This window comes from Triturus cristatus, chromosome 2_1 (genome assembly GCF_964204655.1).
Source record: "Triturus cristatus chromosome 2_1, aTriCri1.1, whole genome shotgun sequence".
Classification (NCBI taxonomy): domain Eukaryota; kingdom Metazoa; phylum Chordata; class Amphibia; order Caudata; family Salamandridae; genus Triturus; species Triturus cristatus.
The window spans coordinates 598,793,138-598,816,220 of record NC_140581.1 but is presented as its reverse complement, the minus strand read 5'-3'; the positions used below and the strand labels follow the sequence as shown (position 1 = coordinate 598,816,220).

Here is a 23,083-nt window from a genome sequence, read left to right as displayed (position 1 = left end):
GTGTGCAGCAGTGTGAGGCGTGCAGTAGTGTGGGGCGTGCAGCAGTGTGGGGCGTGCAGCAGTGTGGGGCGTGCAGCAGTGTGTGGCGTGCAGCAGTGTGTGGCGTGCAGCAGTGTGGGGCGTGCAGCAGTGTGTGGCGTGCAGCAGTGTGTGGCATGCAGCGGCATGCAGCAGTGTGTGGCGTGCAGCAGTGTGTGGCGTGCAGCAGTTTTCGGCATGCAGCAGTGTGCGGCGTGCAGCAGTGTGTGGCGTGCAGCAGTGTGTGGCATGCAGCGGCATGCAGCAGTGTGTGGCGTGCAGCAGTGTGTGGCGTGTAGCAGTGTACGGTGTGCAGCAGTGTGAGGCGTGCAGTAGTGTGGGGCGTGCAGCAGTGTGAGGCGTGCAGCAGTGTGGGGCGTGCAGCAGTGTGGGGCGTGCAGCAGTGTGTGGCGTGCAGCAGTGTGGGGCGTGCAGCAGTGTGTGGCGTGCAGCAGTGTGTGGCATGCAGCGGCATGCAGCATTGTGTGGCGTGCAGCAGTGTGTGGCGTGTAGCAGTGTACGGTGTGCAGCAGTGTGAGGCGTGCAGTAGTGTACGGCGTGCAGCAGTGTGAGGCGTGCAGCAGTGTGAGGCGTGCAGCAGTGTGTGGCGTGCAGCAGTGTGAGGCGTGCAGCAGTGTGAGGCATGCAGCAGTGTGTGGCGTGCAGCAGTGTGTGGCGTGCAGCAGTGTGTGGTGTGCAGCAGTGTGTGGCATGGTCCTAATCTAACCGAAGGGAATGTGCTGACGTGCCTTCCTTGTGTATAGCGCGGTGACTAACGGGGATGTGCCCCCTCGCCGATGCAAGTACTGGCCCCATTCGTGCTGAGATCTTCCCTGCAGGGTGTCAAAGTGCATGTCTTTGTTAATTGCACGAGGACTTGCGAAAATGCTGTCCACAAGTAAATCTTTAGGAAATACAACCGAGCTCGCGCACAAGCCTCCTCCTGACTGATTACTTGCCATTAACAATAACTTGCGCAAACGTTTGTCTAATACCAAACTGCTCCCGACTCTGGCTTGGCGCACTTGTGTTTTTATATACTTATGACGGCGTTCATGTAGGTTTGTGCCTTCGGTTCAGTGTATGAGTTGGTGGTCATCCGTGCGTGAGTGCACAATCTAAACCAGACTATCTTCTCGCCAGGAGAGCAGCTGGCTTTGTTCAATGCCAAATGAGAAGTTTTTTATTTCAAACTTTATTTTCATTTTACATAACAATCGAACAGCAGATGATGACATTTCAATTTCTGACGAGATACAAAAAGCATTAGAGTAGACGTTACTGACTCACAATGAGCACGGTCATATACAGGATGATTCTGAGAGTGCATTAGAATTCATGCAATTATTCAGTGCTAGTTTGACTGAGGTAAGCGGTTTTGCTGGAGTTCTGCCTTCAGTTGTAGGGCTAATTGACGCTGCTTTTTACCCCAGCCAGGAATTTGTTTGATGCGACGAAGAGGGAGTGGGAGGGGGGAGTGGGGGCGGACACGCAGGCTGCCAAATGGTGCGCTTACCCCAGCCAGGAATTTGTTTGATGCGACGAAGAGGGAGTGGGAGGGGGGAGTGGGGGCGGGCACGCAGGCTGCCAAATGGTGCGCTGAAAGTGATCGCGATCACATCACGGCGAAAGTGAAAGAAAACGAGTGCTTTCAGGCCTCCAAATGGTGCGCGCGCCCGGCACACATGCACTGTATTTGGAGGCCTGAAAGCACTCGTTTGCACTTCCAAAACTCGCTTACTATAAGTCTCGCCAGAGCAGCGCTAAAGCGCTGTCTCAGGCGAGACCTAAAAAACACAAGTTAGTACACTGTATGGATTTTAGCTTCTCCCAAAACACCGTTCAAATTGCAATAAACGATCCTCGGGGTATGGACAAGAGAAGAATATGTGGGGCTTGGAAATGGAGTGATTGTAGTCGGGAATATGGGGTCCTTCTCATACGGTTTGTTGTGAACTTTAGGGTTACTAAACAAAGTCTGCTGATTAGCAAGAAGCCAAATAATGGGGCTCATGCCTTCAGACTTGTAGGACGTGGCTCCAAAAATGTTTGAAAGTAGGAGACCATTGAGAATTGTACATTATATCCTTGATGTGGGGCGTTGCTCTGCGCAGCGCGGTTCCTAGGAGTGAAGCGGGTTCCTGTGGTGAAATGCATTGCTTAGCATCAGCTCTGATGAGCAATGCAGGGTCCTGCATTGAATTGCGCCAAGTTGCGTTGCACTGTGTCGGTTCCAATGTGGAGCTGAGAGGGCTGTAGTGAGAGGTATGTGCCGAGTTGCGTCATGCTGCGTCAGTTCCAATGAGGTGCTGCGACGGCTGTGTTGTGAGGTTCAACTTGCGCCACACTGCATCAGTTCTGTAGAGGAGCTGTGGAGCTTGCATCGGGTTATCCCCACCTCCAAGGGTCTAGAACTGGGGAGGCACCACTTAGGGGTTAGGACTGAAAGATGGCAGAGTCCAGATGCAGGGTTCAAGTGTGCTGGAGATTGTTATGTCCCTGAAGCTCAGAAGAGGAGGCCAGCCAACTACCCCTTGGAGTCACTCTGGTGGCCCTGGGTTCGAGGTGCAGGTACAGCCTTCCTTTTGCAGTTAACAGGAAAGCAGAACAGACCCTATTGCAGATATGGCAGCAGGGCATCAGAGAAGCTGGGAAGTTCTTCTTGCAGTAGAGCAGCAGGGCAGCAGAGCAGTGCTAACTCTGATCTTCAGCAGATTCTCTCATACCAGTGTAGGGTGTCAGAGCACTTTGCATCACACACGCATTACACAAAGACAATCAATGACATGTTTGTAAATCAATGTATAGGGCTTATTACATAAGACAGAGGCTTACAAGGTGTAGTTGTGACATGTCATCCATACTGCTAAGCAGTATAGTTTAAGACTGCTTTGTCTAGAGAAGCACAAACTCATAATTTAAATAGGAACTCCATAGTTGGGGGTTCTCTTTAATAATAAGTATTGATTTCTGTGCAAATTAACCCTTTTTGCAACATTAATCTATGCTCTAATCTATACTTTGCAGTGGGCATGCAGTTTTTTGATGAAAGTTAATAGCTCACTGTTCTATATCAGGATTTTAACTTATAAATTGCAAGTAACAAAAGTATGTCTCTTCAAAAAGCAGTAACTCACTGACCTATTTAGATTATATGCACTTTGTAAACTACACATTCTTTGCAACATGACCATCCAGACACGCAACCTCTCTGTCCCCAACATTCTACCCCCACCAGAGAGCAAAGAGGGCACTCGCCTCAGTGCCACATGCATTCAGGAGGCATGCAGTACCAGGCGTTCATGCAGACACACTTCTAGGACTGACATGTCACCAGTCCCACAGCCCATGTCGCTAAAAAAGCACCCAACCCCAGAGGCTGAAAGAAGTGAAGCCCTATACACTTAGAGGGATGAGTCACCTTTTTATTTGGCTTTAGGAACCTGAGAAAGAACCTGGAAAAGGCACTTTGTGACACTCCCCTCCACTGCTATGTACCCCTGCTAACTGTCTGATTCTAAGAGGTGTGGTTACACAATACCTGCATATGTGGTGGCATTGAGTTGCTTCTGAGTGTTTGGGCCTGTAGCTGAGGTCGTAACTCAGCTATTGAATCCCACTATGACTACTCAATGTGTACCTCTCAATAATCTCCATGATTGTCTGTTCAAACAGGGTGACCCTCACCCTAAATATCCTCTACTGTCTCCTCCTCCGCCTCACCACCAAAATACTCATACTCTTTGCCAAAACATACAGGGCCGCCATTCTGAAAAAGCCGTATGAATTTTGGGTGTCTTTTTATAGTTTGTACGTGGTTACCACCTGATATGATTCAATGGTAATTGGATTTCCTAAATGGCCATTGTGTGACTAGAAGCAATTAGGAAATTAGTTGAACATGCGATTTGCGATTCGCAATCCGGAAAACGCTATTTGTGATTTCCTATTTTGTGATTTCCAAAATGCGATTTCTACATCGCATTTTGCACCACCACAAATGCCTTTGTACAGAGGAAATCGTGTTTTGCATTTTATAATGGCCCAAAATAGTAATTTTCACCATTAAGAAATGTAAAATGCCTTTGTACATATGGGCCTAAGTCTCGAGTATATGCTACACAATGTACCTAGGACCTATAAATTAAAAGTCATTAGTTGATTGCAGCACTTATTTTGTCATCCACTAAACTGGCAGTGCAAACATTTCTTCAGGCCTACCATTGTAGCTGAACTGTAACATTTAACAGATCAAAACATGCACTGTGACCTGCCACAGTAAACTAATTTTGACGGGTAGAGACCTCTCTTTTAGATATTAATAAGTTACTCCTATGTAGGCCGTGTAGCCCACAAGGCAGGGTGCATTGTATTTAAAAGTAGAACATATAGAATTTTAATGTTTTAATTGTCCTTACAGTAACTAGCACTTAAATGCTATTTTTGATGTGGCAGGTCTATCTGTCATATGGGACCAGCTACAATAATAATTGAACAACTATTTGTAGAAGTTTAAAAAAAATCAAATTTAATGATTAAGTCAACTTTTTAATACATATTATGGAAATATAATTTTTATAACATTACCTTTTTTCTGGCTGAAGTTCCTCTTGAGGCTAATTTGCATTGGCTTTCTAACTTCTTTTAGCCAGTTTTTAGCCTTGAAAAGGAGTGTATGGTTGAGAAATGTCTCCCAGATTAAACAATAGTCTGCCCTAAATAGGCAAAATATAACTCCCCTTAACTCCACAGAATATGAAGAGTAGGGTATGTGTGCATCCTTTTTGACACTTCAGTGTCAAATCCTGCTTGACATATCTGCTGGTTTCTCGTATAACACTTTGGTTGCACGTATAAGGAGAGAGAACAGGGAGCCCTTACAATTCTTGTGGATCCACTATCTGGTTGTTGAAGGTCTCTTTTTTTGTCCTTCCAGACATGTGTCTCTAGGTTTAAATATAACCCTGTGGCACACTTGAAAGGGGAGAGAACAGGATGTCAATGCAATGGTTTGGATCCACTCTCTCATTGCTGAAGGACTCTGCTTTCATCCTACAAAACTTCTGTATGTGGCTTCAGTGTGGGTAGACTCAAATGGGATTTTAGTGTTAGATGTGGAAGGACACTAGGTTTACCATAGGACACTCAACTAACATACCCCCATATCTTAGAGCGCAAGTTTAGTGTGGCCAAAGCCTTATGCCATCTTGAAAATGCATAAGTGGGTAGGGTTGGCTTTGGGAACTTTTACCACATTGCTAGAGCGTGCCAAGAAGTAATTCCCACCCACTAACTCATACCAGGCATAATAAATGTGGCCTCTCCAGGCCCCCACCCCAGACCATTTCCTGGACCTGTGGAGAAGATCATACGAGAACGGGACCCGCTGTCTGTGACTTGAGTGGAACCTTGAAGGACTATACCTGCTCCCTCTTACAACCAGGGCAAAGACGTGGACTCCAAGTGTCATATGGCAGACCTCCTCCTCCAGGGAATCAACAAGCTGCAAGAGGCCTTTACCTGCATTTACCCAGCTGACCATTGGTGATTGGACCTGGATTAGATTCTGTTGTTGGCCATGGCCTGAGACCCCGTGAGTCTCTATGTTCCTCCCCTGAGGGTGTAGGACCATTTAGAATTGTAATCTTGGAGTGAATTGGGACATAAAATTCTAAGTCAGAACGTACGAACCTGGTTGGTGTATCTGACTTTCCCTCCATCACTGTTTGCCTCAAAATGTGTCTAGATCCTGTTCTCCTGTTACCAGTAACTCTCATTGATACGTTGTGCTTTATGGTGCAATTTCTACTTAAACCTTTAAAAATTGACATTGATTTCTATTGTTTTTTTTTTTAATTTGGACTCTATTACTGTTCTAGTATTGTATAAATATTTTACACAGTGCCCTAAGTTAAGCCTGTCTGCTTGACGCCATCGCTACCAGTAGGTTTAGCTCAGTTTAATTCAATGACTTTGAGGGTTCAGCCTGATAAGTGTTGTGATTATTCCTTGTGGTAGGTAGTCATGCACCCCAAAAAATAAGCCAATTTCTTACACTATCGATATGAATTTGTATTTTGTATTGCATAAGGTCTATCTATACACTTGTTTTAGGGATCAAAGTAATTTCTAAAGATTCGATAATTGCTGTGCATTATTTGTGCAACTATGATTACGTTGCACTAAAAAAATGTGGTAATAGTCAAATGTGCTTTTCTATATTTAGCCCGTCAGGACCCCATGTTGCAGGGAAAGTTTAGTACTGTTGAGACAGGATCAGTCATTCCTTCCTTAAAAAGCAACTCTGTAAATTGATGTGTAACTATGTGTATACCAGACCTCATTTTATCCATTTTTACCAACACAGAAGGGTTAGTAGTTGCTTATTACAGGAACCCTAAAGACATGTCCAGCCAGCGTTTGTAGATATACTTAAATTAAACAACAGAACATGGAACAATATCATACACACGGTAATATAACAGCAAATTAAAGGCAACAAGCAGCACTACAACAAAATAGTCAAAACAGAACGTAACACCAAAGCCTCAGTGCAACACAACAAACCATATTCCAATAATGCATCACAAAAATACAATAGCACAATAATTTTCAGAGCATTTCATCACCACAACAAAATACCACATAACAAATCTACACAAGCGTTTTTGTCGAACATCAACACCGCTAGAATCCTGCTTTCATAACATAGTGGTAAAATGTGTTTGAAGCAAGCACTGGTCCTTGGTTTCCAGGTTGCTATTTCCTTTCTGCAGGTTGAGGGTGTTGTAGCTGTAATTACTGTGGGGCGGGCATGCTTTAAAAGCATCTCCCTCTTGTTCTGTGTTGGGTAATCACCAGCATCACGCCTTAGGAGCTATATCTCGAGTTCAGAGCACCATGTACTTGTATGCACTAGTTGTATTGCAAGGCACAGATCAAACAGCTGCTCGAGACGCATTGCAGTCAATGCGCACATGTATGCACACTGTTGTACCTGGAGCACGGGCTGCTTTGACTCTTTCTTGTACTTTTTTACACAATGCACAAAATGTGTTTGTTCTACTTAGTATCATCACATTTTCCATGCTAGTAAAATCTGATTAGCTGCTTTATCCATCAAAGTTTGTCTAAGTGTGAAATTTAATGAAACAGTTCCTCTTCAGCACATTTTTACTTTTCATGTAGAAGTGCGACTCTTTTTACACATGTATCTAAAAACTCGTACATTTGAATTACCAGTTTTCTGTGTCAAAGCTTACAAATTGTGAGAGTTTAAAATGCAAATAAATTACATGTCTAATAATAATTGCTTTTATATTACACACAAGCTGCAAGACTTTAACTCTAAAAAGCTTGCTAAGACGTTGTTGATGTCCAATAAATACAGGTGATACATAGTTCAGACTAATTTGGGGGCATATCAACAACAACCGGCGATAATTATCGCTAAGCGCACTTAGCGCTAGGATAATTATCGCCGGCTAGCGTGGATTTCTATCGCTGAGATAGCGTGCTATTAGCAACGCTTATCTCAAAAGCGATAAAAATCCTCACGCTAACTGCCTAACGTGAGATTATCACTGGAAACCCGTCGATAATCTCACGTTAGCTTGTTGATAGGGACAGACAAACTTAGCCATGATATCCACCTTCCATAGGATAGTCCTGAAGCAGGCGTAAGGAAAGTAACGATAACAGGGGTTATCGCTATTTTTCCTGTCGCTATGCTTCATAGCTTGATGATAGGAGAAATGTCGCTTAGCGACATTTCTCCTATCATGTCAGGTCAGGAACGCCCACTTTGCATCTCATTAGAGATGTAAAGCTGGGCGTTAGGAATCCCCACGCTAAAGCAAGGTTTCACGCGTTAGCGTGACCTTGCTAATTAGGCGATAAAATTATCGCCGAAAATGGCCGCAAAAGCGGGGATAATTTATTATCGCCTCCTTGTAAATATGCCCCTTGGAACGCTGTTCAATACGATGAAAAAGGTGTCAAAAACACCTATGCTTCAATTACTGCTTTGTGCAAGCAATTGTGCACATCTGATTCACCCGGAATGGTGCAGGGATTCAATCATATTTGCATTTTTCCATTGTACCCCCCCTTGTCACATAATAAAAAGGTAAATTTTCAGGTTTTTCTGGAATTTGACACAGTAAGGTGGCATGTATGGAGGGTGGTGAGGCAGGCCGCCTTGAGCGCTCCCCTTTGGTTTTTGCCGGTTTTTGACCGAAATTTGTGCTTGTTTCTTTGTATCCCGTATGATCGTTTGTTAACTGTTTTGCCTCCGTTTTGACCTGCATTGTTGCCTGTATTTTTTGTACCGTTTCTTCTTCGTGTTTTGCCCTCCATTTGTGCATTTGTGCTTGTCTCCTTCCTGTTTGCCCGCCTACCTCGCCGCCCTCCGCTCTCCCTCCCCGCTCCCGCTTCCCGCCACCGCCATTAGCCCCGCCCCTTTTCTCTTCTGTTTCCTCCCCGCTCCCGCCTCCCAGCTGCTCCGCCCACCCGCGCACTTCGCCTTTAAATGGCGACCGTGCGAACGCGCAGCGGTCACGCGCAGCGGGCGCGCCGATTGTGCGCCGAAGGCGCGCCAAAGGTAAGCCCGTCTGCGCCCGTCCTCGACCGGATCGCGTCCAGCGCCAGGACCCCTGGCCCCCGAAGACCCCGACCGACCCGCCTGACGTACTCCGCCGCCACCCTCACCGCACTCAACACCGGCCGACTCCCAGAATGCCATCAAGCCACTCCACGACGTACCCACGGACCTTTCAGCTGCCACGCCTGCAAGTTCTCCTGCATCCGGACCAGCCTCGCACCAGCACCCGCCAAGTCGAACACCAGCAGCACCCACCTCAAGTGCATCCTGCTCAACACCCGCTCCGTCCACAGACACGCCATCGAACTCTGGAACCTCCTAGACGCCACAGCCCCGGACGTTGCCTTCCTCACGGAGACTTGGATGAACGCCTCTTCAGCTCCCGACATCGCCATCGCTATCCCAGAGGGCTACAAGATCGTCCGGAGGGACCGAAACGCCAACCAGATGGGAGGAGGCATCGCCATCATCCACAGGAACACCATCCGTCTCACGACCAGCACCGACAACACCCTGACCAGCGCCGAACACCTGCATTTCCAGATCCACACCAACCCGAACACCACCCTCAGAGGCACCCTGATCTACCGACCCCCTGGACCACGCACACAATTCAGCGAGGACATCGCCGACTTCGTCAGCCCGCATGCCCTCCCCTCCGCTGACTACATCCTCCTGGGAGACCTCAACTTCCATCTAGAGAACAACAACGACCGCAACACCAGCACCCTGCTCGACAACCTCGCCAACCTGGGACTCAAGCAACTGGTGTCCACCCCCACCCACCTCGCCGGACACACACTCGACGCAGTCTTCTCTTCCAGCACAGACATCGACTTCAGCCACGCCACAGAGCTTCAATGGACGGACCACAGCTGCGTCCACTTCACCTTCAAGAGAACGACGACCCACCAACACCAGCAACAGGCCGCCCACAGAAGCTGGAACAAGATCACAGCAGACCAGCTCGCCACCTCCCTGAGCCAGCACCCTCCTGCCAGCTCAGCGAACCCCAGCCAGGCCGCCGACAACCTCACGAAGTGGATCAGCAACTGCGCGGACGAACTCGCCCCACTGAGGACCCCGCCTAGCAGACCCGGCAGCAAGAAGGCTCCATGGTTCACCGACGAACTCAAGAGCTCCAAGAAGAACTGCCGAGCCCTCGAGAAAGTCTGGAGAAAGGAACCGACACCGGACAACAGGACCTCCTTCAAACTTGCCACCCGGAAACACCACCAGCTGATCCGCGCCACCAAGAAAACAGCATTCAAGGACCGGTTGGACAACAACGCACACAACTGCAAGGAACTCTTCAACATCGTGAAAGAGCTTTCCAACCCCAGCGCAGGAAACAACGACATCACCCCATCGCAAGACCTCTGCAACTCCCTCGCTTCATACTTCCACAACAAGATCGCGGACATACACAACAGCTTCTACAACCAACCAACGCACACCATGACCGAACAACCACCCCCCACCACCACCCTCCACGCCTGGACCCCGATCAGCACCGAAGACACCATCCGCACGATGAACTCCATCCACTCCGGATCACCGACCGACCCCTGCCCTCACCACGTCTTCAACAAGGCCGACGCTGTCATCGCACCCCACCTGCGAGACATCATCAACACATCCTTCGACACCACCATCTTCCCTGAGAGCTGGAAACACGCCGAACTCAGCGCTCTACTCAAGAAACCAACAGCGGACCCCACCGACCTCAAGAACTACCGCCCCATCTCGCTCCTCCCGTTTCCAGCCAAAGTCATCGAGAAGACCGTCAACAAGCAGATGGCCGCCTTCCTCGAGACGAACAGATCCCTCGACCCCTCACAGTCCGGCTTCCGAGCCAATCACAGCACCGAGACCGCCCTCATCGCCGCCACCGATGACATCCGAGCCCTGATGGACAATGGAGAAACAGCGGCCCTCATCCTCCTAGACCTCTCCGCGGCATTCGACACGGTCTGCCACCGCACCCTAGTACGGCGCCTCAGCAACATCGGAATCCAAGAGAGGGCTCTAGATTGGATCATCTCGTTCCTCGACGGAAGAACACAGAGAGTCCGCCTACCACCGTACAAGTCAGAGGCCTCCGAAGTCATCTGCGGCGTCCCTCAAGGATCATCTCTGAGCCCCACCCTCTTCAACGTCTACATGAGCCCCCTCGCGGCCATCGTACGCAAACACAACCTCAGCATAATCTCCTACGCCGACGACACCCAGCTGATCCTCTCCCTGACCAACGACCCCACCGCCGCCAGAGCCAACCTGCACGAAGGGATGAAAGAGGTAGCCGAGTGGATGACGACCAGCCGCCTGAAACTGAACTCGGACAAGACGGAGGTCCTCATCCTGGGCCCCTCACCCTCCGCCTGGGACGACTCCTGGTGGCCTCCCGCCCTGGGCACCGCACCCAAACCGACAGACCATGCACGCAACCTGGGCTTCATCCTGGACTCCTCCCTCTCCATGACCAGGCAAGTCAACAACGTCTCCTCGGCGTGCTTCAACATCCTACGCATGCTACGGAAGATCTTCTGGTGGATCCCCACCGAGACCAGGAAAACCGTCACCCAGGCCCTCGTCACCAGCCGACTGGACTACGGCAACGCCCTCTACGCCGGTACCACCGCCAAGCTCCAGAAGAGACTCCAGCGGATCCAGAACGCCTCAGCCAGACTCATCCTCGACATCCCACGAACCAGCCACATCTCCGGACATCTGAGAGACCTTCACTGGCTCCCCGTCAACAAAAGAATCACCTTCCGCCTCCTCACCCACGCACACAAAGCCCTACACGACCAAGGCCCGAGCTACCACAACAGCCGAGTCAACTTCTACGCTCCCAAACGCCACCTCCGATCAGCCAACCACGCCCTCGCCGCCGTCCCCCGCATCCGAAGAGCGACTACAGGAGGAAGGTCCTTCTCCTACCTGGCCGCCAAGACCTGGAACTCCCTCCCGACCGACCTGCGCCTGACCCAAGACCACCTCTCCTTCAGGAAGAAGCTGAAGACCTGGCTGTTCGAGCAGTAGCGGCACCCCCCCCCCCCCCCCCAGCGCCTTGAGACCCTACGGGTATGTAGCGCGCTCTATAAGTGTCATTGATTGATTGATTGAAAGTAAAAAATAACTACACTTACCTCCCTGGTGCAACTTCCTCTTGGTTCCGGTCTTCTCCAAGCAGGCAGGCTCCAACTCAGGACCCAAGAAACTGCACTAACAAATCCTGGCGCTGATCTCATGCAACATGAAAGAAGCACCAGGATTGGAGGGAGCAGCCTCCTTTGGAGCTCCAGAGGACACTGGAGCACTATCCTTTCTCTAACCCAGGTGTCCTAGACAGTTGGGTTAGAGAGGTTTAAAATGCACGTCTGGTTGGTCATCACTAGACGGTTGGCAAGTGTTAATTTGTAAAAAAATAGGAGCTTGGGCTCTGGTCGGGAGGCAGCTTGCACCAGCCCATTTCTCCTGTTAGCGCCTCCTAAAAAACAGACCCAACTACCAACCATGAAAGTGGGGAGAGGATGTGGTGTTTCGGCCAGAGCTGCCGACTTCGGAGCTGGGGAACCAGGTTCGAGTCTGGGTCTCTGTTCCATATTCTGTGACTCTGCAACGGTGTTATGCAGATTTATATAGCGCGAACTCGACCCGAAGGTATTGGAGCGCTTTACATGAGCATCGGTTACATTACACAAGGACAAATTAAGGCACGGGGAGATTAGTGCCGGTGCTGAGCACCGGAAACCAATGGCTCAAATTAAGCACTGTGGACAGCCAAAGAGACATGCACACTTCAAACTTAAAGTGCCCTGCCCAGCACTGCTTTCTGCTGCTGCCTGACTGGCAGCAGTAGAAAACCCCGCCCCGCCCCCCGTCCTGACAGGGGCTTTTAAAAATAAAATGGTAATAAATTAACTATATTACCATTCTATCTTTCTGGGGGCAATTTAATAAGTGGGGCGGCGCTCTTCCACCTTAATGGAGGAGCCACCCCTGATTTGACACCACCCTGTGGTGGCACCATAAGACACAAGTCGTGCATTGCCTTAAGGAAGGTTGGGCCTGTAATCCAGGCCATAGATCAGTCTATTGTATCCTAGGCCCTGGGAGCTTAGACCAGCTAAGCACTGTAAGCTATTCCATTCTCCTCAGGGCCAGCGAGAGAGGGTTCTCATGCAAGCCAGAACTGACTGTGTGTCTTGTGATGCAGCATACAGAAAACAGTTCTTCTTCATTTGACAGTGAAAGCTGTCATTCTTTAATCCTGAAATTACTGATTTTTTTAAATTCTTTACTTTACATGCTGGGGAGAAAGGCGTATTTGGAGAGAACAACCTATGTTCTGGACCTTACATCCTTGGCGTGGTTTCCCCCCAACGTTTTACCTATCAACCTCCTGTTTTTGCCGACTTCATTTTTGCTGACTTTTGGATTCTGCAAACTTTACCACTGCTTATCAGTGCTAAAGTGCTTGCTCTCTCTCCTCTCAACATGGTAACATTGGCTTGCAACCAACTGGCACATTCAATTTACTTGTAAGTCCCTAGAAACATGGTACTATGTGTATCCAGGGCAGTGAATTAAATGCTACTAATGGGCCTGTCTAAATAGAAAAAGGGGGCAACCCAGTAACCCAAGGACCTTGGCCGGACAATTAATAAATAACAAAATGGTCCCTATAGGGGTAGTGTAGCCCTGGACTACTACGGCAATAGTGTTATATTAGGGAAAAAGGAAAAAACTACTCCAATGAGTAAGTTCCAGTTATGTGTTTAGAGCATTTATTTACATACGTCTCATTGATGAATATATTGTTCAATAGACACAGTATAATGAAGTACTTATACATGGTGCTCCTAAAAAGTGACAGCGCATTGAGAGTGATATATATAGTGACTAGAAAGTGCATTTGTGCTATGGACAACATAAATATATGTGGCTGATAAGGACAAAAGAATGTTTTGAAATCCACAATTTATGAATTTGGCTGGGGCACAAAAAAGTTAACCTACAGCATGATTATCAGAACTCACTGCTCTTGGTCTCATGAATATCAATAGAGCCCTGAATAATACTCATTTCATTATTGATTTCCACTTATCCCCACAATAAAAGAACCATTGGCCCATGAATAATATAGAAGGGAGCCGCCATTAAACAGTCAGTGGCAGTCAACAGAACTCTATGACCCTTTGACTGCACACTTTTGTGAAGGATGCGTTGTATGTGCAGCGCAGACACTCTATAGTAGATAAGATGGAAACAGAGACCATCATCAGGAGAAAAGCAAACACGTCCTTTGATCACCAAGGAGCTAAACACCATTGCAGCTGATTCTGATGCAAATGAATAGTATATCGATCATTCACAGAAAACCTCCAAGAGGCCTACCTCCTTCCACCTCCAGCCGCCGTGCAGCCTCAAATCTCAGACCTACTCTACTGCGTTTGCCACGATTGTAGGAAACTCATCTTACAATGCAGTCATCATTAGATGGTCTCCAGTGCTTGATGTGTGCAGGCGGTGGGCAGCGGCATCCATTATGGGTGACTGGGACTTAATTGTGCGTAGTCAGGCTGACCCAGAGCAAGATAGGCAAAGGCAGAAAAGGGAGAAAGGAGGAAGAGAAAGATAGAGAATGGGTGATAAAGTCAGAAAGCAAGGATGAAAAAGAACCCGCGATGATGAGATAAAGAGACAGGAGGTGTCAAGTGGTCTAAAAAAGAAGAATGAGGTGGAATCAAGATCAAGCAGCATTAGTGTGCTCTACCAGGGCATTTGGCATCACCAGATTTTTCTATACTTATGTTTTCAATGTAATCACTGTGAGTGTCTACCTAATGTAAGGGTGAAAGGACTTATGGGATGTCGTATTGTAGGACATCCTGTGATCACCATAGCTGTAAATATGATAGAATTGATGATTTTATCAAAAAGTGGGATAACTGTGGAAATTACAGTACTGTGCTGTTCTTGAAAGCACACACGCACACGTGCACGTCGCCCGCCTCCACACACACACGACGCACCCGAACGCATAGCAATAGAAACTGCCTCCTAATTACCATGCAAAGTGACGCTAGCCTTTGTGCCGTTATTAATAGGAAAGCTAAACACTGCGTTCCTTTTTTTGGAAAATCGAAACTGACAAAGACGAATCAGTCACGCGGGCATTCATCTGCCTCTGATAATTTTAGCGCGAATACGTGGCACCATGACAGATCATTCATAAACAATTGATACTCACCAAAGTGTCTGCTGCATAATAAAAGAGCTTAGAGGATATTTTTCTGGAATAATTTAGCCACATTCAGCTTTGACTAAAACAGGCACTTTGAATATCTCCCCTTCCTCCCCCCTAGAGTGCTGGATGACATGACGCCGCTTTGAGTTTGGCAACAATTTCTCTGACAGTCCCTGGAGGACGCGCGCGGAAAGCTGATCAGCTGCATGCATGCTAAAACACTGTGACTAAACCTTTCTGTTTCCTGGAACTCCTGCAGGTCGTTAAGATCAGACGGGGAGCTGAGCATTGAGATTCCCACCAAGGCCTGCGAGGGCCAAGCTAATCACATCACGTCTCTGGAGCACGTGCAGTTCGAAGCCACCATCGAATATTCACGGAGGGGGGACCTGCATCTTACCCTCACCTCGCCCTCAGGTACTGTTACTATTTACCCCCTTATCCTCACGTTCTGTGCTCGAGGTAATAAACACTTGCTAGTCTAAATGAAAACCCTGACGTCATTTTCATGAATAATTGACTTGTCTTGCTTTTATTTTGTTCCTTTCAACCAAATGAAATCTAAATAGGTGCTTTAAAAAGGTACCATCCCCGCTACCTGCCACATTCCAGCACAAAATCCCTCTCCCACCATCAGTGTCATCTGAAACTCATGCTGCTCTTCTGTGGATTGATCCATTCCAACCAGTCACATCCAGAGGCCCATCGCTGTCTAACCACCTGCCTTATTACAGCCACCACATTGAGGGATAAACTCTCACTCAGTGCCCTACTGACCAGTCATCATGTTAGAAAACCTTTCTCTGTCCCCCCAACAGGCCCAGAATTACTCCCCTCTGACTCCTCTGATGTAAAAACTCTCTAGACACTAGATTCAGCACATCATACCTTATTTGCACCTTCAGCCCCTCCAACCTTCCACATATTCTTGCCTTACCACAGCTATCCACAAGATGAAGAACCACTGATTCATGCAAATGGTGAACGGCAAATTGCCATGGCCACCTAATGGAAAACATGCTGCCCTTTGCTACCACGCCTTTCACTTCTACACTCATCGTCTCCTCATTCAGTTTCTTGAGTCACCATTTTACTGATGACTGCAGCATCTTTTTCACCCCACCGTCTTTTACGAGCTTGCTCTTTGCTCAGGTATTTGAATACCGCTTGGGCATCTGTTATTGGAAGTTCACTTGATCACCAACATTTAACTGTAAAGATTGAGATCATCACTCACCTCAGTCTATTGCATCCAAAACCATTAAAATCCTATCTATTTAACCTCTGATTCTGTGCTCCTTTTCCCTGGGCCCACAATCTCAGCTGTCATTTGAACAAGAGATGCTTCCACCTTCTAGACATCTTCTCCATCTGCCTCCATTTCACCACCAGCGCAGCGAAGATCCAGATTAACATGCTAGTCCTCAGTGAACTGGACTATTGCATAAACCTCTGCTTATTTCTTCCACAGACATATGGCAAGATGACTTACATTGTATAGTAGGCCCCTCCGCAATTTCCTCAAGCTAGTGTCAAAATGTATCCATTGACTCATTCTCCCTACCATTTTCAGGCCATCTTTGCATACAGACCATACCAATGCCCATTTTGTTCATAATCGAACCTCTTGATGATCTAGGTCTGCTCATACGATCACTGTTTCCTCGCATTCCCTTCCCAATTACTTAATATTTAGCCCATCCATATGCTACTTTGGGGGGTTCCTCAAAAAAAGCCCTCCAACTCAAGGACTTTCTCAAGTGCCACACAGTGTGAGGTATGATAATTTCAAGGTCAACCATTTATCATGCAAAACTAGCGTGATATCGTACAATTTCTCTCACGTCCCTCCTTTACTAATACTGCCATCTTGAATCATCTGCTGCTAAAACACGTCTTATGTACTGACTATTGAGACCCCTGTGTGGCAGTGCTATCCATTATGTGCGATGAATATCTGAATACAAATCTAAATACAAATATAGAACAAAATCATTGGGGGTAACCAGCCACAGAGGTGTTTATTCTGTTTATTTATTTTGTTGCGTATCATGAGGCCAACAGACCTGTGCTTGTTGAAGATAGAGCCCAGCTCACATCTGACTCTGGCAGGTGGAGTGAGAAACAATGAATTTCCTTATGTCGTGCAAATCCATCTGCATCCTGTCATATCCCTGAGCCCTTTATCTTTTAGGAATCTCCTGGATGATGCATAGGTGGATGTTAGATGGTGCATTCGGCGGTGATTGGGAGAGAGAAGTGGTCTGGAAGTTGAGCGGCAATGGAACAGGAGAATGATAGAGAGGGCGGGACTGAGAAAATGTACATGGCAGGGCCGGGACTGGAAAAAGCTAGGGAGGGAGACCAGAGTATAAGCTGGAGAGAAAGGAGAGGCTGAGAGCCAGGGCAGCTGAGGATGAGCTGAAGGTGATTGGCGGATGAGAGGGAAGGGACTGTTGAACAGTGGGATTACAGGATGATGGTGAGTGTTTTGGAGGACAGCATACAGAGGGTTTTCAGAACGAGAAGCACAACTATTGTATGTTAGTGCACATACCAAAAGATTCCCTACCCTAGAGCATATAAACCACGTGTTTGCCATCTCTGTGTCCTTCGTTGAGCAACTGCAAGTCTATTATCCAAAATAGAAATACGGCTTAATAATTTGGTAATTGCTAAATCTCTCACAAACATATCTATACATAGCTCATAACAGGGGCGGCTCTAGGCTCATGGTGGCCCTGTGCAGGGAGCGCAGGTAGGGGGCCCCGGAAGAGGGGGTCCGGGCGGGGCGGAGCTCAGGAAGGTGTTTTAATAAAACGTCCAGAAAAGGCGTTAGATGACCAGTAACATGGTAACAGAAAAACGACGTTTACTTTTTGAGTGCTCATCACTTGGATACTTTGTTTTAGAATCTGGGTCTCTGGAGGGACCCCTTTCAACAAGAAAAACACGTTGCGCGTCCGTAAGAGAGTTCGGCCACAAAGTAGGATCCCTCCAATCACATAAATCATATTCAGAACACGGGTCTGTAACATGGTCTTGCTCTTTGGCTTCCTTTTCAATACCAGCATCATCCGTCTGTAAACTCTGAACCTCCTTCAGAATGCCAGATGTTGATGGACCGATGAATGATGTTTCAGTTTCTCTGTCTGAGGGTCTTTTGTAATAATCCTCATCCTGAGTTGGTAATTGCTGCATGTTTGTATCAATTTCAGAGTCACCTTGTTCATTTTCATTGGTCTGCTCATGAGTATCATTCTGCTCATGGATATCATCATTTTTTGTTCTTCTTTATGGTCGTCAGCGCCTGTTTTACCTAGTGCATCAGCAGTACTCTGGCCAGAGGATTCTCCATCTTTAGGTTTCCCTTGGGTAATAAAGTTCAGGATTGCTCCTTCCTGTGACACTACGAAAGCCTGCTGAGCCACCTTTCTCTTTCGTTTCGAATAACCAGATTTGTGTACTCGAATTCTCTTCATTTTGCTTTCAATGCAGCGGGCGAGGCTAGCAGTGGGTAGGGAAAAAAAGAAGACAATCAGCAGTGGCGGCTGCTGAAAGATTTTGATGTGTCATTTTTATTTTCTTGCAAAAACAACAGTTGATGGACAGAATGCAGAACAATGTCATACATTCACCCCAGTACAGAGATCTGGGCCAAAATCCATTGTTTTTTTGCTCACCACACCACCCCAGTTCAGACATGGCCATATGCAAATCAGCCTTGACCCTGTGCCTCATGGGAACAGTCCAGCCCGAACTGCCAAGCCACGTCTTCCCTGGACTACACAATGAAGGACCAGCATACCTTAATGAACGAGTGAATTTCCACCAACCTACCAGGAAAATATGTTCCAGAACCATCTCCCTAGCAGCCACCTAATGCAGCCGCTGATAAAACAGTGGAGGCCGCTACTTCTCCCACCTGGCAGTGAAGACCTGAAAACCCTCCCCCTGCACCTCAGAGCCTCACCATCGCTCCAGCAGTTCAGGAAGGACCACAAGACCTCGCTGTTCAACCAACAAGCAGCATGATCCAGCAGCATGAATCCCACACCGCCTCGAGACCCTTATGTGTGAAGCAGCTGAGCTTTACAAACCCTGACTGATTGATAGTAATTACCCTTCCCACTACATGTATGACACATTATGAGGACTAGCCACATATGGAAGGTTTATTTGAAGAGTGTTATAAAACTATAGGGTAGATCATGTGACTTGGCATACAAGGTCTGTTTTCTCAGTCCACTGAGAACAGTAGAGCCTGGAGAATAGTTCATGATCTATTTGGGAAGTGACCTTAGCAGGAAGAGAGTAAGCTACCTTGAAATCATGGCACACAGAGACCTGTCTCAGTACGTCACTCACTGATCCTGAAGACAGCCTACAGGTAACCAAAGACTTGTCCACTTTACCACATTGTCAAAAGACAAAATACAATATATTTAATTAAGGTTTCTTGTATAGTACCATATTCCAGCAACCAGTTCTGCTCGCTTTCAGAGCACCTATTAAACAAGGATTAATTACAGTGAGTCCTAAGGCTATGAAAAGGCACTAGAGGTTCACTGAAGCAAAATTAATGTGCAAGTAACATCCAGTCAGGAGACAACTTTCAAGCAGACGTACGAATCACTAGCACAGCGTACCAACGACCCCATGGGCCGTGGCATAAGCAAGGAAAATGGCCCCTTTGGCTGCTGCTCAGGAAGTAAAATATAGCAATTATCAGGGTTCAATGGGCCCCTGAGGGTTTTGGGACTCAGTACCACTGTACTTGCTGAACCAATGGTAACTATGCCCCTAGTATGGACAGAGAAGGCTGCTTCACCAATTACAAACTGAGGACTAGTTAAACTAGTTTTCTCTGCTAGTCACATGACAAGCACTGGAATGTAATTAAAGAAATAATCAAGAAGCCAGTCTCCTACCAAGGTCTCTGCAAAGGGGCATTAGATTGAGTTAACATGGGTAGGCACTGCCATCCTATTCCAGGCCTCCATCCATAGGTGCTTGCATTTCATGTCTGCCTCAACACCATATAAACAGACATAACCAAATGCCAAGTACATTCGAACACTCGATGTTTTAAAAGATTTGTTAAGGCAGATCCACTCATTAGATCACAAGTATCAGCTTCATACTCTGTTTTCATGATTGTTGATAAGTAATTGTAATCATTTTAATGAATCCTTAACATTACGTCTAACACCTCGTACCCTGCTCTCCTCTTCCCCCATACGACCGTGCCTCCCAAGTTACACCTCCAAAAGTCACCATGCCTCCCCTCAGCCACAAGTAAACACCGCCCCTGCACTCCTGACTCACTCTTCCCTCAACATACAGCGCCGATCTGTACCACTCCCTACCCCTGGCGCACGGTGACCACCTCTCCGACCCGCGCCCTCTCAGAGATGAATCGTGAGAGAGAGGCTCTCTCTCACGATTCATCATGCCCTCCCTTCCCATGACCACCAGAATACCTCCAGCTCGCCACCTCACATGGCGTACCTCCACCCAGACCCAAAGCACACACCATCTACAATAACATCCTCACCCAACCTTACCCACGCCCCGGCTCTTCACCCCCACGGGCTGGGATACATTCCTACGCCTGATCTGCCCTCCTCCCAAGGGCTCCCCACACCCTCGTCCAATGGCTCACCTTCCCTCTGGTTCACTCTGCAGTGGCACACGCTGACCATCTCACTCCCCCCTCCCCATGCCCTGACCCTCGGGCTGCTCACCTCACAGCTGGCACCAAAGGTTGCACACTGGCATGCTATCCTCTGAAAGGCGGCCTTTCTTGCCCAGGGTCTCTAGGCGCCCCGGTGCATGGCCTCGGCCGGTCTCGGTGCTGCTCGCTGCACGCTGGGCACAGGTGCTGCCACCCCTCCTGCCGCCAGTGATGCGTGGTGCTTCTGTAACCCCTTCGCTGCAGGACTCGCGGGCACTGCGCATGCGCCCGCATGCGAGCCTCCGGAGGTGCCAGATCTGGACGGACTATTAAAACAAGCTCGATTCTCCTGGAAAAAAAGTTCTAAACAAGCACAAGACCTACCAGAAGAGCCCGAAACAAGGCCGACCCCACACAAAGACGAGACTGGGTTAGAAAGGAAAAGAGTAAAAGAACAACCATTCAGCGTGCATCACATTGGATTTAGCACGCCTCAGTCGTTCATGCGCCAAATCCCTGCCAGGGGCCGCCACGAATATGTATTGTATCCGATTCCTCGTGGTGGCCCCTGGGGTTTGGTGGCCCTGTGCAGGTGCACAGCTTGCACATGCCTAAGGCCGCCCCTGCTCATAATTCATATTCGTAAGAGCATCCACTTTTGGAAGGCGAGAGAGCACCTCAAGTGTCCCCTCCCAGGGGGAGCATGCAGAGTAGACTCAATACAGCAAGAACCTGCATACCTCGTTCTCTATTATAGCTGTGGAAACCTTAGCAGAGGGATGTAAATCAAGATGTTATGACCAAATAGCAAGTGTGCAGTGCTCAGTTGTGTTTGTTTCGCTGCGTTGCTTGCTAAGCTAGAGCGCGCGGTGCCATTTGTAAACTCGATAGCATTCAAAGTGCTGGTCGCCTCCATTTCAAATAACTGCGTGATTAAATGTCTATTTTACTGTAACCGTTATGTACACCAATGTCTGCAGACCTATAATTTGTCTCCCATACTGTGTAATTACTCTAATTGCTCCCAGCAGGCCGCTTGTGTATGTGCATGCCTGACCTCCGTGTCCTCTTTGTTCCCGTAATGCAGAAACCAGCACCGTTCTCCTGGCGGAGAGAGAGAAGGACACTTCTTCTAAAGGCTTCAGAAACTGGGACTTCATGTCTGTGCACACCTGGGGAGAGAATCCCGCGGGATCCTGGACCTTAAAAATCAGCGACCTGGTAAGTATTCCTAAAAACGCGTAGATTAGGACCATCAGCAGTAGTCACGGCCAGGGTAAACAGAACTACCTTCACTACAAGCACAAGACTGTGCCACAGCTGGGACTCCGGTAGTAGCAAACATTTGGGAAAGGTCTTCAGCTACATTGCTGAATGCATGAGGATAGCACGCTGGCAGGTCCATGGTCAGAGAAACTTGCCATCGTTCAAACAAATGCGTTGGTTATGAGCCAGTCCCTTTTTTTCTACTCTGTGTATTGGGTTAAGAACTTGAATTCTGGGACTGGATTACAGGCTGTCTTCCATTATTGTGTGTGCTGCTATCAGGCCTACACTACAATGCTATGCTGAAAATCATTGGCCCCTAAAAGCTTTTCAGATGGACTTCCAGATGCCAAATCTCATAGTCACAGCCCTAGTTTTTAACATAAGGACTAAATTAATCCTGAAAAGCTACCAGGGGCTATATTTTTATCTGGACTTCTTACTGCCTTTTCATGTGTCAACATAATGGATGTGTTGTGTGTCATTAAACCACGTGCTGTGTCTATTGCATTTAATTTATGAATTACATTTTTTGCACCAGCTTCTTTATCTTGAGAAGTGATAGAAATGTAGTAAGTCTAAAAAAACTGGACAGAACAAGTGAGATTACAAATATGTAGGGTTACATCTCATAGATTCTTTAATAGTGAGGTTTCCATTTCAAGTTTGTACCACGTCTTACTGCTATTAAAAATACAATGCAAGATAATTTGGAGATTTTTAGCAAAAGCAAAGTTCTGCAAACACGTCTGTGAATGAAGAGCGGGGAAACGACACATTTATGAGAAATCCATTGCAGCTTTCTAATTATCAGGGACAAAAAATATTATGTGTGTCATTATCTATTCACATTCACAAGGTGGGGGATCTATTAAACAAAGCAGACACACCTTGAGACTACGATTAACACAAATGACCTCCTTTTGTATATAAAGCAAGCAGCCAGTAAGGTATTTTTTGTCCTAAGGAATGGTAGACAGCATTCGCTTTCCAACCTTGGGAGCCCTTAAGTACATAGACAATCCTAGTAAGCGAGCGATCATGTGTACCTTTTTTAAATTGATTCATCTTTGTGCATTTTTCTTAGGAACCATTAATCATGAGGCAATATTACACCCAGACCTACTCTCTCCCAAAGCAAGGTCAAGGTTTTCTCATATAATGCCTCCCGGGGTCCAAGCCTCATCGTTATCTTTGGGATATTTGTGAGAGCAGGATTTCAGTCTTGTACTCTGATAGAACTTTAGAGATGGATGTACACAGG

The 23,083-nt window shown here is 47.4% G+C and overlaps 1 protein-coding gene across 1 annotated transcript in view; it reads left to right on the top strand.

The window, feature by feature from the left end:
• The window catches only part of PCSK1 (proprotein convertase subtilisin/kexin type 1), a 276,980-nt gene that overhangs the window by 194,121 nt on the left and 59,776 nt on the right, over positions 1-23,083 (top strand). The window contains exons 11-12 of the mRNA XM_085632506.1: positions 15,136-15,293; positions 21,641-21,774. Coding sequence (XP_085488632.1) covers positions 15,136-15,293; positions 21,641-21,774 — 292 coding nt within the window. The remainder of the gene's footprint in view (positions 1-15,135; positions 15,294-21,640; positions 21,775-23,083) is intronic.